General features: G+C 42.1%; 1 protein-coding gene across 4 annotated transcripts in view; it reads right to left on the bottom strand.

Annotated features, from left to right (window-relative positions):
• The window catches only part of RRBP1 (ribosome binding protein 1), a 128,851-nt gene that overhangs the window by 78,600 nt on the left and 33,644 nt on the right, over positions 1-16,607 (bottom strand). For all 4 annotated transcript variants that reach the window (XM_068128833.2, XM_068128835.2, XM_068128834.2 and 1 more), the window contains exon 6: positions 913-1,065. In XM_068128833.2, the coding sequence (XP_067984934.2) occupies positions 913-1,065 (153 nt within the window). The remainder of the gene's footprint in view (positions 1-912; positions 1,066-16,607) is intronic.

Below are 16,607 nucleotides of genomic sequence, written 5' to 3'. Positions count from 1 at the left end.
AGGGTGATCACCCAGTATCTTGATGATCACTATATTGAGCTCCTGCCATGGCCTGCGTTCAGTCCAGACCTGAACCCCATCGAGCATGCATGGGATGAACTTGATTGCCGCATCCGGTTACGTCCTGTGGTGCCTAGAACAGCTCAAGCACTTGCCGCTGCTTTAAGGCAAGAGTGGCGCGTCCTCCCCCAGGTGACTGAAGAGGCCGATTCAGTCCATGCACCGGCGCATCCAAGCGTGCATCACGGCAGAGGGAGGTCATACACCGTACAAATCTGTTGTAATTTAATGTTCATGTGATTTTGTAAATTTCATTCGCTATATACTTTGACATAAAAACTTGTTTCTTTTTTTGCCAAGTATATGTGTATGTATATTATTATATATATATATTGTGGTGTCTGTGCGTGTGTTCGTCTGTCTCCTGTTTACGGCGACCGCTTCCCACGCTGCATTTGAAAGGTTGTGCATGTAGGCAAAGCTCAACATTCACTTTTGAAATGTCGGGGGGAACAGGCATGAATGTTGATGCCAAATTTTATTTTGCAAGAGAATATTCTACAATAAATTGTTATCGCTATATAAAAGTTACATTTTGCCCTCTTTTTGGACAAATCCAACCTCCGCTGCCCAATGTTACGTCACCATTTTGCGGTGGGCGGTATAAGTAGATCAGAGCTTTGACTGAATGAAACCAAGAATGCAACACAATTAACCTTTTTAAAGTCCATGAAATAATTTAAAATTATAGATCAATAACTTAAACTTTCCCGTCACTGGGGATGGGTACTTTTACTGGTCTACAATGCGGGTGCAAAAACAGATCCTACCAAACTATCGTCTGGATTGGAATTCTCGTCTCGTCTGATGGGTTTGTTGAATATTATGACAAATAATACCAAGCAGTCTTACCATGGTTTGCAGCTCCTGCTTCTCAGCAGTAAACTCATTGTGGCTTGCCTGAAGGTGACCCTGTAATCGCCGCAACTCATTCTCACGCTCATTCAGCTGCTGTCCTAAGCCAGCTTCAAGAGTCTTCCAGTGTGCCCGCTCAATTGCCGACTCCTAAGGCACAAGGACAGGTTCTGTTAGGTTAAGCTGAGAGCACGATGACACCTGCCATATCCAAACAAAGTGTGACATTAAAATATGGAGTGCAAATATGGTTCTCAAGGGGGAACACGGTATAAAAGAGACATACTGTTTTGTCTACAAAGTCAAAGCTCGTAGAAGAGTTAGAACACAGGGCAGATTATGATGCAATAGAACAAAAGGAACAGTATAAAGAGAGAGGGGAAATGCCAACAGCAGGGCCAAGGGGCAAAATATATGGAGATGGACAAACAAGGGGTGCAGGTTAGAATGAGTGATGGGGGAAGATCCAAAGGGTGGACAACATGGATACAGGAGCAAACTCTCAGGAAGGAAAAACAGGAACCTTTGGGTGGGAGGGTTGGGGAAGGGGAAAGGGGAAGGGGCTGGTTTAACGGGGGTAGAAAATATCGTGGTTTTGAATGAGGGATGATCTGAGATGGTGATGAAGAAATGTTTCGAAGACCTGGAGGGTTGATGAAATTAACGAGAATGTGGAAGACAGAGACCACAGACACGCCTGCAATGTCACAGTGATAGGCCCATAGACTCAGCTTCATCACGGTAGATTCCAATGATGTTGAAGTCCTTGGTTTCGACAGCATCAAGCTGAGTAAGGTGTGAGGCAGGGGCTCCAGCCCAAAGGAGGGGGGTGGGGAACAGTATTCCATCAAGCTGCAGATGAAGGCCTTGTAGGTGGATAAGAGTTCAGGTGTGCCAAGGAATGAGTTTACATGACGGAGGATGCACAGTCAGCAACTGGCTTTGGAGGCCAACTTTGAGATGTGGTTTCCTCAAGAGAGCTCATGGCTAATAATGAGGCCCAAGAGTTTGAGTGACTGAACTTCTGAACTTCTTCAAGAGGAAGAACTCAAAAATGGTAGAAAATGGTATTTGGCTTTATCAGTCAAAGCAAGTATTGCTCAAGTGATTTTATTTGGGACAGCTTTGAGCTACAGTACCATACTGACCACAGAGTTCAGATCTTTCCTAAATGATTAGTCAAAAAGAAACAACCGAAATGGGTCTGTATATGCACTCTTGCCAAGCATTCACAGAAAACCAGAACTCTGCATCATCTCAAAGTTCCAAAAATGATGTGTACAACACAGGTTTTGGTTTTATGAAAGGTAAATGGAACATACGAGGTCTTAGAAACAGGTAGCAAAAAGTCTGCAATCATCACTAAAACACCACGTCGGCTTTTGGGTGTGAAAACAACAACCCCATTCATGTTTATTGCAATCTGCAGGAGTCAGAAGGTGGAAGGGCATCTCACAGGGCCCAAAGTATTCCCCTTTTTACAACCATCAATTTTTGAGGACCAAATTATGGTATTTTGAGGTTTTCACAAGGACACGTTTTATTCTCACTTCTTTGTTACAATGGCTCTTTTTAGGATTGTTAGTGAAACTCTGACAGACTCCGGTTGTAGTTTGTTTGTGGTCATATTTCCCAGTATGGATTCCTTCAGAATCTCAATGAGGTTCTGCTTTATAACTCCACTTCCTCAAACTATCACTGGCACAACGTCAACGCTCCTCAGCTTCCAGGTTCTTGTAGTTTTGTTGTTCATCTCGTGGTATCTTTCTAATTTATAAAAATCATTTAGGCAAAAGTAACTGGGTACCGACCCCTCAATTAATCAATGCTGTCCATTCATTTTTATATCTGAGGCCTATGTCCGGTCGTAATATCTTGCTTTCAATGTTCACATCTGATCATAGGGTCAGGTCCTGCATGAGCACTAGATCCCCATTTTAGCTCATCTGTGACGCAGTTCGTAATCATAAACACATTTTAAAAATCGGGGTCAAGGGGGCTTGCACCCCACATGGTGGGTGGGCAGGGGGGGGGGGGTAACCCTCCAAAAGAGGTACTTGCTTCCTTCTCAGAAATTATACACACACTATCGATGGAACTTTACCACAATCTGCATCACCCATGATGGTACGAAAGTTTGCTCACTGCATAAAAAAAAAAAAATCAGGGTCTAAAGGGGTCTAGGTGACTGTTGCTCCTGATGCAGGTGAGCTTCAGAATCCGTGGTTCTATTTTTGATAACTACCTTTGACTCTTGCTTCCATTAATTCCCTAAATGTGTGGGATATTGAGGTTTTTGCAGATATTCCAGTGGATTACTTAACATATCATGCCTTTGTGTGTATATTTGCTCTGACAAATTATTTTGCCTTCCCAAGAGAAGTCGATTGTGCCATTTGTTTCAAGGTTTCAGAATCCAGACTTGTTCAATCGATCCTGTCCTGCCATTTTCCTCAAGCCTTTGGTGTGGCGTCCTCAATCGTTTGCATTCATGATATGATATATATTCCCTGACAAAGAACTTCAATGCAAGGGGTGGTCATTCGGCTCAAGAAAGCCTGTGCTATGATTGCCAACATATGGTTGTTTGTCCATGCTCTATCTTCTATCTACTATAAATGTATGAGGTGTGTGTGTCACACTTTCTGTCTATTAATTACATACGTCGATTAATTCATTACGCACTATTGACCCCCGATTCTGCAACCCCCGATTCCGGCAGGCAGGTATGCTACAAGGCGGTTAAGACCAATGAAAATTTGGTACAACTGACCAACGGGCCCAAGAGTCTTTTTAAAATGCTGAGCGTCAAGCGAGGAAGTCGTCAGTATGACTCTTCCAGGACAGGTTCTAACTGCTGACTTCCTATTCTCAGTGGACACTCGAACCATTACATCACCGAGTTTGTTAGCCCCCGTTGGTCTTGGTCTGAAATGGGGGCCTGTGGATTTGGTCTCGTCTGTCAGTGTGTCTGCAACCATATCTCGGACTTGTATGGACTGCTTTTGTTCAAACTTTGCACACAGATAATGAATGATGGCTTACATACGCACGTCATTTCTTTTTGAGAACAGATCCAAGATGGCCGACTGGCAGCCATTTTGTTATTTAAATATGTCCCCAAACATTTCTTGAACATGCACGGACCAATTTTCTTCAAACTTGCCACAAAGACAATACATGTTGTCCTGTCATTTCTTGCTCTTTTGTCATTCTGGCAATTATTATTGATGTATTTTGTTGTTATTTCGTTTTATAATTCTCCTTTGTATTCTATGTTTGCAATTGTTACCTCCTCCACCAAAAGTAGATGGAGGTTATGTTTTCACCCTTGTCTGTCTGTTTGTCTGTCCGTTTGTGAACAGGATATCTCAAAGAGACAGATTCGGACGAAATTTGACAGAGGTAGCATATGTGACAAGGAAGAAAAGATTCGATTTTGGTGAAGATCCGGATTCGGATCTGGCTACTATAATTTTTTAAAGTGATTCTTCACCATTGGGAGATCGGGCCAAAAACGATACATCGCAGGATATCTCAAAAAGTTGTGGACAGATTTGGACGAAACTTGTTGGACAGGTTGTGTGTGTGACAAAGACAAACATATTCAATTTTGGTGAAGATCTGAATATGGATTCGGATATGAGAATTATTAAATTTTTAAGTGATTCTTCACCATTGAGGGACAAGGCGAAAACCAACATATAGCAGGATATCTAAAAAGGTCATGGACGGATTTGAACGAAACTTAGTGGACAGGTTGTGTGTGTGATAAGGACGAATCGATTCAATTTTGGTGAAGATCCGGATCCGGATCCGGCTAGTATAACTTTTAGTGATTCTTCACCATTGGGAGATAGGGCCAAAGACGATACAGAGCAGGATATCTTAAAAAGTTGTGGACGGATGATTTCGATTAAATGCGATTCTGTATTGTGATTTTCTGGTCTACTCTGAGATACAAAACGTAAACTGTTCACCTGGCGAAGGTATGCTCTCTACTGAGTGCCGTTTAGTTGGTTGTTTTCACTGCCGTTTCAATTTTCAGCACAGCATTTTTATGCCTCCGCCGACAGTCACTGGTTCAAGAGGTCAAAGGTCAAATGTCAGACGTCCCGTCAGGTAAAAATTATATTACCGAGCTAACTTGTGAACCAGTCATGGGATTTTCACCAAACCTGGTATTATTAGTCCCCTACCGGTGCACACCGGAGGGGACTATAGGTTCGCACGCCGTCCCTCCGTCCGTCAGTCCGTCACGCAAAGAACAGTTTTCCGGACTTTTTTTCTAAACTCTTAATGCTAATTATTTCACTGGGAAGTGGCCCTGTGCTGCGATTTCAAACTTGGCACATGGTTTCCTCATAAGTTACAGGTCAAGTTCGAACTTCACGACGTTTCGATCATTTTTGACAAAGTTATGGCACATTGAACTTTGGGAATTCTGATGAACCTTAACTCAGTGCCATTTTAAGTTTTAATTTCCTTTAAAAACCAATTTCTCTGCAATAATAAGACCAATTGAGATCAAATTTTCACCGTAGGGGGGACTCGGTCTGTAGAATATTGTAATGGTAATTATGACGTCACCGGTCACGTGGTTCGGCCGCCATATTGTTTTTCGTGAAAACACGAAAACCCCTTTTTATCTGCAACGGCTGAACAGATCGAGGCCAAACTTTGCAGGCAGAATCGCATACCCATGGCGAACAAAAAAGCCAGCGAGCATGACGTCATGCGTCACATGGTTTCAGAGTTATGACGTTTTTAAGCATGAACCTTTAAAACCGAGCTCCCTCATTTTTGATCCAATCGAGGGGAAACTTCACAGATCTGTTCAGCATGTCAGTCTAGTAAAACGACCTTTTGGAATTTGCGATAGGGCACGTGATTTGGCAGATATCGTTAATTAAACGAAAATATTTTTTTTTAAATGGATATCTCTTGAATCGCTCGTACCTCAGACTGTGAGTTGGTAATTATATAATTCACACAGTGCAATACGTGCAGGCTGCTCCACGGAGCGACCTTGCCGGCTGATCAACGAGGCGAGACGTGACACACATGTCTCAGCATACCTCAGATCAAGTTTGAAAACCAGCATCAACCATGCATAAATTAGCATATTCGATCATTTTTGACAAAGTTATGGCACTTTGAACTTTGGTAGGCGACATGTATTCCAGCGCAATACTCAGAATGCTTGTTATAGATGACGATGCAAACATAAAATGATTCGATTTTGGGGTAAAGTAAAGAGGTCAAAGATCAAAGGTCATGTTAAGTTACAATTATTTCGTTACCACGATAACTTAAGAATGGCTGAAGGGATCCAAGTCAAACTTAGCACAGGTATGCATAATGAAACTAAAATGGCACTCAGTAGAGAGCATACCTCCGCCTGGTTGGCCATATCACTCAATGGTGAAGAATCACTTTAAAATTCTACGAGCTGGATCCAGATCCGGATCTTCAACCCAAATTGAATAGATTCTTCCTTGTCACACACATAACCTGTCCAACAAGTTTCGTCCAAATCCATTTATCCATTACTTTTTGAGATATCCTGCTATGTATCGTTTTTGGCGGGCCTAACTCCCAATGGTGAAGAATCGCTTTTAAAAATCTACTAGCCGGATCCAAATCTGGATCTTCACCAAAATCGAATAATTTCGTCCTTGTCACATACGCTACATCTCTGCCAAATTTCGTCCAAATCCGTCCACAACATTTGAGATATTTTGTTCACAAACGGACAGACAAACAAACAGACAGGGGTGAAAACACAACTTCCAACCACCTTTGGTGTTGGAGGTAAAGATGAACCAATTAGATTGTGAGGTCAAGAGGTCAAAGGTCAGAGGTCATGTTAAGTAAAATTTATGTTGCTATGCCAACTTGTGAACCAGTGATGGGATTTTGAACGTACATGGTATAAGTATATATGATGCAAAGATGAAATGATTTGATTTTGGAGGCAAGAGGTCAAAGGTCAGAGGTCATGTCAAGTAAAATTTATGTTGCTGCGCCAACTTTTGAACAAGTGATGGGATTTTGAACAAATTTGCTAAAATTATATATAAATATGATGCAAAGATGAACTGGTCAGAGGTCATGTAATGTAAAAATGTGATAACTTGAGAACAGCTGAAGGGATTTGAATCAAACTTGCGACAAGTATGTATAATGATGCAAAAATGAACTGATTAGATTATGGGGTCACTAGGTCAAAGGTCAGAGGTCAAATCGAGTGAAAATAAATTCCTGTTCTAACTTGTGAACCAGTGATGGGATTTTGACCAAACTTGGTACAAGTATATATTATGATGCAAAGATTAAATGATTATATTTTAGCATCAAAGGTGATGGCAATGTACAAAAGAGCGCGCACAGCTGTAAGGATGAAGGACGGGAACAGTGGTGAGTTTGAGGTGAAGGTGGGAGTGCATCAGGGGTCGGTACTAAGTCCACTACTATTTGTAGCTGTGATGGAGGTGCTGGCTCAGAACGTAAAGGAGGGTTTACCGTGGGAGTTGTTGTATGCAGATGATCTGGTGTTGATTGCGGAAAGTATGGATGGACTGAAGGAAAAGATGAACACGTGGAAGGAATGTATGGAGACAAAAGGTCTGAAGGTGAATATCGGAAAGACGAAGGTGATGGCAAGTGGTAAAGCATGTGGTGAGGTGGAAAGAACTGGGAAGTGGCCCTGTGCTGTGTGTAGGAAGGGTGTCGGAGTGAACTCCATTCAATGTACAATGTGCGCTGAGTGGGTTCATCAAAAATGTAGTGGTCTGAGAGGGTCATTAACCAGTGTGGCAGCTACATTCAAATGTAAGGTGTGCACAGAGGGAGCTGCAGATGGAGGAAATGTTGAGTTGGATCTTGGAGATGGTGTGAAGCTGGAAGGTGTGAAAACATTTTGCTACCTCGGAGACATGCTGAATGGAGAAGGTGGATCAGACTCGGCAACGGTTGCTCGAGTGAGATGTGCATGGAAGAAGTTTCGGGAACTGAGTGGCATGCTGATGATGAGGGGAGTGTCGTTGAAGCTGAAGGGAAAGGTGTATGCTGCATGTGTGAGAAGTGTTATGATTTATGGGAGCGAGACATGGGTAATGAACATAGAGCAGCAACGAAGGTTGGAAAGGGTGGAAATGCGAATGGTTCGACGGATGTGTGGAGTATCGTTGAGAGAGAGGAAGACAAATGATGAATTGCGAAAGATGATGGGAATAGAGCCTGTGATTAATGCTGTGAAGAGGAACAGGTTGAGATGGTTTGGTCATGTGTTGTGGAAGGATGAAAGTGACTGGTTGAGAAGAGTGGTGGAAATGAATGTAGAAGGAAGCAGAGGACGGGGAAGACCGAGAAAGACTTGGCTAAAGATGGTGGAAGAAGAAATGCGGGCAAGGGGGTTAACAAGGAGAGATGCAGAAAATAGGGCAAAATGGAGAAGATTGTCATGGGGACCGCAAGGCTAACCCCCGCTCTAGCAGGGAAAATGGCCTTTAAAATGCATGTTGTTGTTGTATCAAAGGTGAGGAGTAAGATGATGTGATTTTGGTGGTAAAAATATGATACTTGAAAACATCTGAATGAATCTAAATCAAACTTGGTACAAGTATGTATAATGATGTAATAATGTGGGCGGAGGCATATCGGTCAGCATCGTGACGTCGAAGTGTCGTTCTAGTTTTATTTGCACTTGTCCTCAGTAGTTTTTTTGCAATGGACAAGGGGCAGTAGTGGGGCTGCTTAACTGATGAATTGTGCCTTTTCCCTTAAAAGCATGAAACTTGGCACATGGCTAGAATACCCCAAAAGAAAGATTTCTAGTCCAGTGGGCATCTCCAATTTCACCCCATATGGCGGCCATCTTGAAATTCAAGATGGCCGTCATACAAGACCTGTTTTGATGAATATCTCCATAATTAGAACTGATATCAAAATGGTTGAAGTGCCTATACCTACATTTTTAGGGTCTAGGAATCCAATGGCAACATAAAATATTCAATAGTATATGGCAGCCATCTTGAAATCCAAGATGGCCGCCATAACAGACCTGTTTTGATGAATATCTCCATAATTAGAACAGCTATCTAAATGATTGCAGTGCCTACACCTACATTTTTAGGGTCTAGGAATCCAATGGTAACATAAAATATTAAGCAGTCATATGAAAATATTAATTTTGCATAGTATCATGCATACTGGGAATGCATATAAATACTCTTAACAGGTTGGCATTCTTCAGTGATTAAAAGTGTCTATGACATCGCAGACTGTAACTGTGCCATCTTGTGGTTTTCTAGTCTTTGCTGCATTCTCCATCACATGCGCAGAGAGAAGTACAGGGAAGTGCAGCTTTCTTACACCGGCAACGACCAGTACATCCTTTTTTGCACCCACACTTAACAAGTTCATTGCAGATCTTTGCAGCCTCTGGAAGTGTTGTCCATATTGGTTTGAACTGGCCAGCAGACGTTTTTTGCCAACCCCATTCAGTGGGGCTTGGTAGATCAGGCTTAGCATGCAATGCTTGTCCCCAGCATAGTGTGCCTTGGTATACTGCCCGCTTTACGTGCTGCACAAGGGCATCATGTGTTGGTGGAATCGATTCCACAGGTCTGCCCTTCTTTGCAAACAGTTTCTTTCGTACAATGTTAATGTCAGTAGCAGTACTTGTGCGATCATACAACAGAATAACAAATCTCTCAATGACGTTCATGCAGGTTTCAGTTATCTCTGTGCTCTGGTGGCAAATTTCTGCTAGTACCTCTGTGAGCTCAGGGAATGATTCCCACACATTCCATGCAGTTACCTTTCCACGCCCATTAAACGCTGAAGAAGTGTCACACCCTGTTAGTGCATGAAACATGGGGAGGGCTTTAGATTTCTCAGGGCCAAGAGCTGTGGCTATATCATGTGCAGAGATAAATCGCATGTTCTTGCCTGTCCCAAATTGTAACCTTATCATCACTGAAAGCTTCTGGGATGCTGTAACTGCAAGCGCGACAACATCTGTGTCCACAGTTTGTATGAGGACCTTACTATGCCCTCTCTGTGTTGCATCAGCAGCATGTAGGAACATCCGACCATCTGCCTCTTCCTGAGTGCACGGGGAGAGCGATTCTAGATCAATGCGTGGTGGAGCAGTAAGAACCTCTGTATCAAGTGTGACAACTAGCTCCTTGCACTAGCTCCTTGCGCTGCCATATACTATTGAATATTTTATGTTGCCATTGGATTCCTAGACCCTAAAAATGTAGGTATAGGCACTTCAACCATTTTGATATCTGTTCTAATTATGGAGATATTCATCAAAATAGGTCTTGTATGATGGCCATCTTGGATTTCAAGATGGCCGCCATATGGGGGTGAAATTGGGGATGCCCCCTGGACTAAAAATCTTTCTTTTCGGGTATTCTAGCCATGTGCCAAGTTTCATGCTTTTAAGGGAAAAGGCACAATCGATCCGAATTTTTTAGCTAAGCTGCCCAGCTACAGTCAATAAGTAACCTTAAAATATTTTTCACAACTTGTTTATTGCATGTACGTGTGTAACAACTGTTATTTTTCAACATAATCTTCATTGCTTTCAATGCATTTTTTCCAGCGCTTTACTAAGGCTTGGATTCCTCCAGAAAAAAAAACGTTTTTGGCTGCTTGTGTAGCCATTCGTGCACCACCTCTTGCACCTCTTCATCGGATCAGAAAGTGGTTCCACCAAGTGCCTCTTTAAGTGGCCCAAATATGTGGTAATCCGAAGGGGCGAGGTCTGGCGAGTAGGGTGGATGAGGCAGACACTCAAAATGCAGGTCCTCGATTGTTGCAGCTGTAGCGCGGGCAGTATGGAGCCGAGCATTGTCCTTCTGCAGCAAAACACTGGTAGGGTGTAGTCCATGACGTTTTGATCTGATTGCTGGTTTCAGATAATTTTTAAGGAGATCGCAGTATGATGCACTGGTGACTGTGGACCCTCTGGGCATGCAATGCTCTACAAGTGGGCCTCTGCTATCCCAGAAGAGCGTCAGCATCACTTTTCCAGTGGACGACTATATGGGGAACTTTTTGGGCTTCGGTGAAATTGAATGGGGCAACTCTTTGCTTGCCATCTTCGTTTCTGGCTGAAAGTAGTGGACCCAGCTTTCATCCACAGTCAGTACGCGCTGTAAGAAAGCGTCGCCTTCTGTTTCGTAATGTCGCAGAGGTTCTTCACATGCGTCCACTCGCTGTTCTTTCAGTTCAGGTGTGAGTTGTCTAAGCACCCACCTTGTAGACACTTTGTGGAACCCAAGCACGTAGTGAATGATATGGTGTGCTGAACCATGGCTAATGTTCAATTCGGAGAGCACTTCATCCAGCGTAATGCGACGGTTTTCCCTGAGCACGCGCTCAGCTCCTGCAACCATTTCTGGTGTGTCGGCTGTGTGAGGCTGGACCGAGCGAGCAGCGTCTGCCACACTGGACACTCCACTTTTAAACTTCCTGTCCCAGTTGTACACCTGCTGCAGCGATAAACATGCGTCATCATATTGCATCTTCATTCTGTGATGGATTTCACCGAGATCAACACCCTCACTTCCCAAGAAATGGATGACAGAACGTTGCTCCTTTCTGGTGCATGCTTCAAAGGGAGCCTGCCATCTTGGAACTACTCTACTGCCATCATACGCTCAATGTTGTCAAAACGTGACTCTTACCCATAGATATAACATGTCGTCTACAACTACACACATTACATTCTCAAATTCATATCAATAGGAAAGTCCTCAAACTCCTGGATAGAATTGTGAGGAGGTGTAGATCTGGGGAAGGGGATAAAACAATTTTTATTGTTGAGAGTTCCTAAGAGCACAGTGAGCTCCATCATAAGGAAATGAAAAAAATATGGAACTACCCAGACTCTTGTAGACACTTTGTTGTTGCAGCTGTAGTTGTTGTTGTTGCAGCTGTTGCAAAATATACTACTGTACTTCAGTTGGCTGTCCGATGAAATTGAGCAACCGGGCAAGAAGGAGATGACCAAGAACCCAATGACAACTCTGACAGAGCTACAGAGTGCCTTGGCTGAGATGGGAGAACCTGCCAAAAGGGCCCACAGTCTCTGCAGCACTTCACAAATCTAGGCTTTATGGGAGAGTGGCCAGACGGAAGCCACTCCTGATAAAAAGGCACATGACAGCATGCCTGGAGTTTGCAAAAAGGCATGTGAAAGACTCAGAGCATGAGGCAAAATATTATTTGGTCTGATGAGACGAAAATCGAGCTCTTTGGCCTGAATGCAAAGCGTTACGTCTGACAGAAACCGAGCACAGCGCATCCCCCATCTAACACCATCCCTACTGTGAAGCAGGGTCGTGGCAGCATCATTCTATGGGATGCTTCTCAGCGGCAGGGACTGGGAGACTTGCAAGGATAGAGGGAACAATTAATGGAGCCAAATACAGGCAAATCCTTGAGGAGAACCTGCTTCAGAGTGCAAAAGACCTTGGAGTGCGGCAAAGATTTACATTCCAACAGGACAATGACCCAAGTATACAGCCAAAGCAACACTGGAATGGCTTCAGAGCAAGAACATGAAAGTCCTTGAGTGGCCCAGCCAATGCCTCAACTTGAATCCCATTGAGAATCTGTGGAAAGACTTGAATATTGCTGTTCACCGACGCTCCCCATCCAACTTGACAGTGCTTGAGCAAATCTGCAAGGAAGAATGGGAGAAACTCCCCAAATCCAGCCGATACAGACATATCCAAGAAGACTCAAAGCTGCAATCGTTTCCAAAGGCGCTTATACGAAGTATTGACTCATGGGGTTGAATACTTGTGCAAATTAGATATTTATATATTTTGTGTTGAATTATTTTGTAAAAATTAACATAAAATAAAAATCCACAGACATTATGGGGTATTTTGTGTAGATCAGTGACAAAATAAATGTCAATTTCATCCATTTTAAATTCAGGCTTTAAATACAAAATGTGAAAAAGTCAAGGGGTGTGAATACTTTCTGAATGCACTCTATGTGTTATATGCTATGGTAAGATACTGTTGTGGACATCTCATGCGGTGTGTCTGATTGGACCCTTAGGTAGTTTTAAGGAATCCTGTTTGTTCGTTGGTCTGTGGGCACGTAATCGGTAGTGGGTAAGGGGTTTATTTAATACGTACTTGTTATTGCTTCTTGCATATCCCTCCCCGTGCTATTTATAGTTAAACATATTTGGTCTCTGGGTGAATTCTGACTTTCGTCGTTGCTCCTAGATGATTTAGAAAGACCCATTGAGGAATGATTGGCTGCAGCAAGAAACACCGCATATCCAGACCATGTCACACGTCAAGCTCACTCAGCTTAATTAGCATCAAGTAGTGCGACGCCAAATTAGCTAACAACTGGTCAATTCGGATTTCCAATCTATATGGTATTGTGGCATTAGAAGCGTAATCGACAGGGAAGACCCCAAAATGGTCGACCGTTACGGTCACATTGAGGCGACTCACCAGATTCGAATCAGGTGATTCGGATGACCGGATGCCCATAATAATGCATTATGGTATTGTTGGTTAAGGGTATCCTTATAATCTCAGCAAGTTTATCATAATAACTTCTAGATAGTCATACATCTGGTATTTATGGATCCATATTTTACAAGTTATACAATACTATAACGCCATTTCTATGTTATTGTTATTGGGCAATTTTATGAAAAACTATCACTTGACAAAAAAGAAAAATAGATTTATCTGATCAAATTTATTGCAGATGTCTTAAGTGATGTCTATATTGTTACAAATCACATGACTTTTGCTGCAGAGTGTCACATCGTGATTGCCATGCCATGTGGTACTTGCCATGTGCACCACATGGCAATTTGTATTGTTGAGAGTTCCTAAGAAGTGAGGTGGTTATTTCATTTCTTTCACATGTTGGGAATTTCTAGCCTATATTTACCTTTTTCTTGTGGAAAACCCTCTAACTTGTTGAGGCAGTGCAAAATAAATTACTGGTAAAGCATCAAATCAATTGAAACTTTCAATGTTGTTCTGGGATATAAAATATATTTCACCCCTTTGAGATGCGTCACATCAGTTACAATCTGGATACGAAAATCAACTTTAAATTCTTCAATATATGAGAAATCTCAGAGTTTTCCTTTACCAATGTACAGATACTGTATAAAAATTAATGTTAATAGTTTGAGTTTCCCCCAAAAATATTTATAACTAACGTGGCAGGTTGTTGTAACTGGAGTGGCACCTAGCATAACTGATGTGGCAACTGTTGTTGAAAATCGAGTACGAGTATGATGATGATGAGCAACAAGAAATCAGTGATGATGATGACTAGTAACAAGAAATCAGTGATGATGGGCAACAATAAATCAGTGATGATGACTAGCAACAGGAAATCAGTGATGATGACTAGCAAGAAGACATCAGTGATGATGATGACGAGCAACAATAAATCAGCAATGATGATGATGGGTAACAATAAATCAGTGATGATGATGGGTAACAATAAATCAGTGATGATGATGATGATGGTGATGATGGACAACAATAAATCAGTGACGATGGACAACAATAAATCAGTGACGATGGGCAACAATAGATCAGTGACGATGGGCAACAATAGATCAGTGATGATGACTAGTAACAGAAAATCAGTGATGATAATGATAATAGGCAACAATAAATCAGTGATGATGATGATGATGACAAACAACAAGAAATCAGTGACGATGGGTAACAATAGATCAGTGATGATGACTAGCAGCAGAAAATCAGTGATGGTAATGACAATGGGCAACAATAAATCAGTGACGATGATGATGATGACAAACAACAAGAAATCACTGATGATGGTGATGACAAGCAACAAAACATCATTTCCATTCAGCCTGTCACTCCTCCTCAGATGTGTAAAAAAAAGAAATCCAGCCAGAACTCTACTATGCAGTCTATTATGTTGATCGATTCTACATTGGAAGTGTTCTCTGACAAGAAAATAGGCTTCACTTCTACTCGATGAAATTTCTTCATCAAACGTCAAGGAATGGACACCTCCGTTTTTCACGGCCGAAGACTGACAATGTTGACATAGTCTACCTGGGGAACATCTTCGATAGGCTTGAAAGATGTGATTTCACAATCCTAAACATTGTGGAAATAAAATGTTAGGAGATTTAATCCCTGTACATGCATTCCGCTTAATTGAATTTTGCACATGCCACGTCAGTTATGACACTTTTTGATCAATAATAGGAAAAGGTTCTGAAAGATTTTTTTTACAACTTTTGTTTAGAAGTGCAATGTGTCTTTGTTGTTACCTAAAGTATTGTGGAAGAGCGTTATTAAAATTCACAGGAATATGTAATTGTTCCTTGCTGCCAAAATGTGTGAGAAATTTTGCCATGTCAGTTACATTATTTTTTTTAGTTTGAATGAAAGGAATTTACATTTTCTTTCAGCATTTTTTATTTTAAGCGAGAGGAAGGAAGGTTAATGTGGTATTTTTGTGTTTACTAAAGATTATTTGAAGTTCACTTAGGAGTGCTTTTTGACTGATTTGTTGTCTAAATGCCATGTCCGATACGCTGGAATTGCCGCATTATGGTTGGTCCTGGATGTGTACATCTTACTATAATTCATCAAATGTCCGTCCGTCTGTCTGTCCATCTGTCTGTCCGTTCGAAGGTACCGTAAAAACTGCTGAACCGATCGCAACGATATTTTGGGTGGATAATCCTGTGATCTCCAGGAGTAAAATAGGCTATTTAGTTTTCCCAATTTCAGCTTTGGTCTCCAGCATTCTCAGGTTTGGACTCCCGCATAGCATTTGCGTTCGCATAACGTTCATTGTGACGATGTTTTCATTGTGACAATGTTGTTTTCCCGGGTGCCGCACAAACGGCTGCACCGATCGAACTCGGTGACCTCGGACAAAGACCTTTTATAAGGACACGGGTTGAATCCCTGCTTGAGAGAATTCCATCCCCCTCACTCCCCGCCATCACGGCCGCCTCTCCAACTTACAATCCCATGAGATATGCGGAAAGGACAACCCAAAACCAATATAAACATCATTAAACATCATTCGTATATAAACATCATTAAAAGTAAATAATGACCTCGGCCAAAGTTCAAATGACATTTAATCTCTACATGAGAGAATTCCACATAGCTATTTGGGCGGTGAATACGCTAACAGATCGTTGTCTCCATCGATCTTGCCAAGGCCGTAGCACCTATTGGCTCAAAATCCTTTTAACTGTTGACTTGGTAGTTTTTACAATGAAGGAAACATTAACAATGTTGTTAAAAGTTTATTTTGTGGTTAATTGGAGTTATGTTGTTTGGAATGAAAAAAGAAATATCGAGTTCAAGTGAATGACGACATGCCGTGATGGTTTCTACTTTCTGAACGTGAACTTCGCGGATCGCCATATGCAGATTCACCACGGTCCCACGATTGATGTTTCTATACGTGAACGTACCCGTTTGTTTGCGAACGGGTACGTTTTTCATGAAAGTCCTTCACGAACTTGCTGTCCATGTCTGACGTGCGACTGAAGGTGCTACAGGAATGTGGAATTTATTGGTTTCATGCTTTAGCATTCGCCGTATCTGCATTGCCCGTTTGCTTCTGGCCTCCCACCTGTGCGTAGCACGGGTATCTCCCTAGTACAT

This window comes from Myxine glutinosa, chromosome 9, assembly GCF_964187855.1.
Source record: "Myxine glutinosa chromosome 9, kmMyxGlut1.1, whole genome shotgun sequence".
Taxonomy (NCBI): domain Eukaryota; kingdom Metazoa; phylum Chordata; class Myxini; order Myxiniformes; family Myxinidae; genus Myxine; species Myxine glutinosa.
Note: the sequence above shows the minus strand (reverse complement) of the source record. Positions and strands in the feature narration are given on the sequence as shown.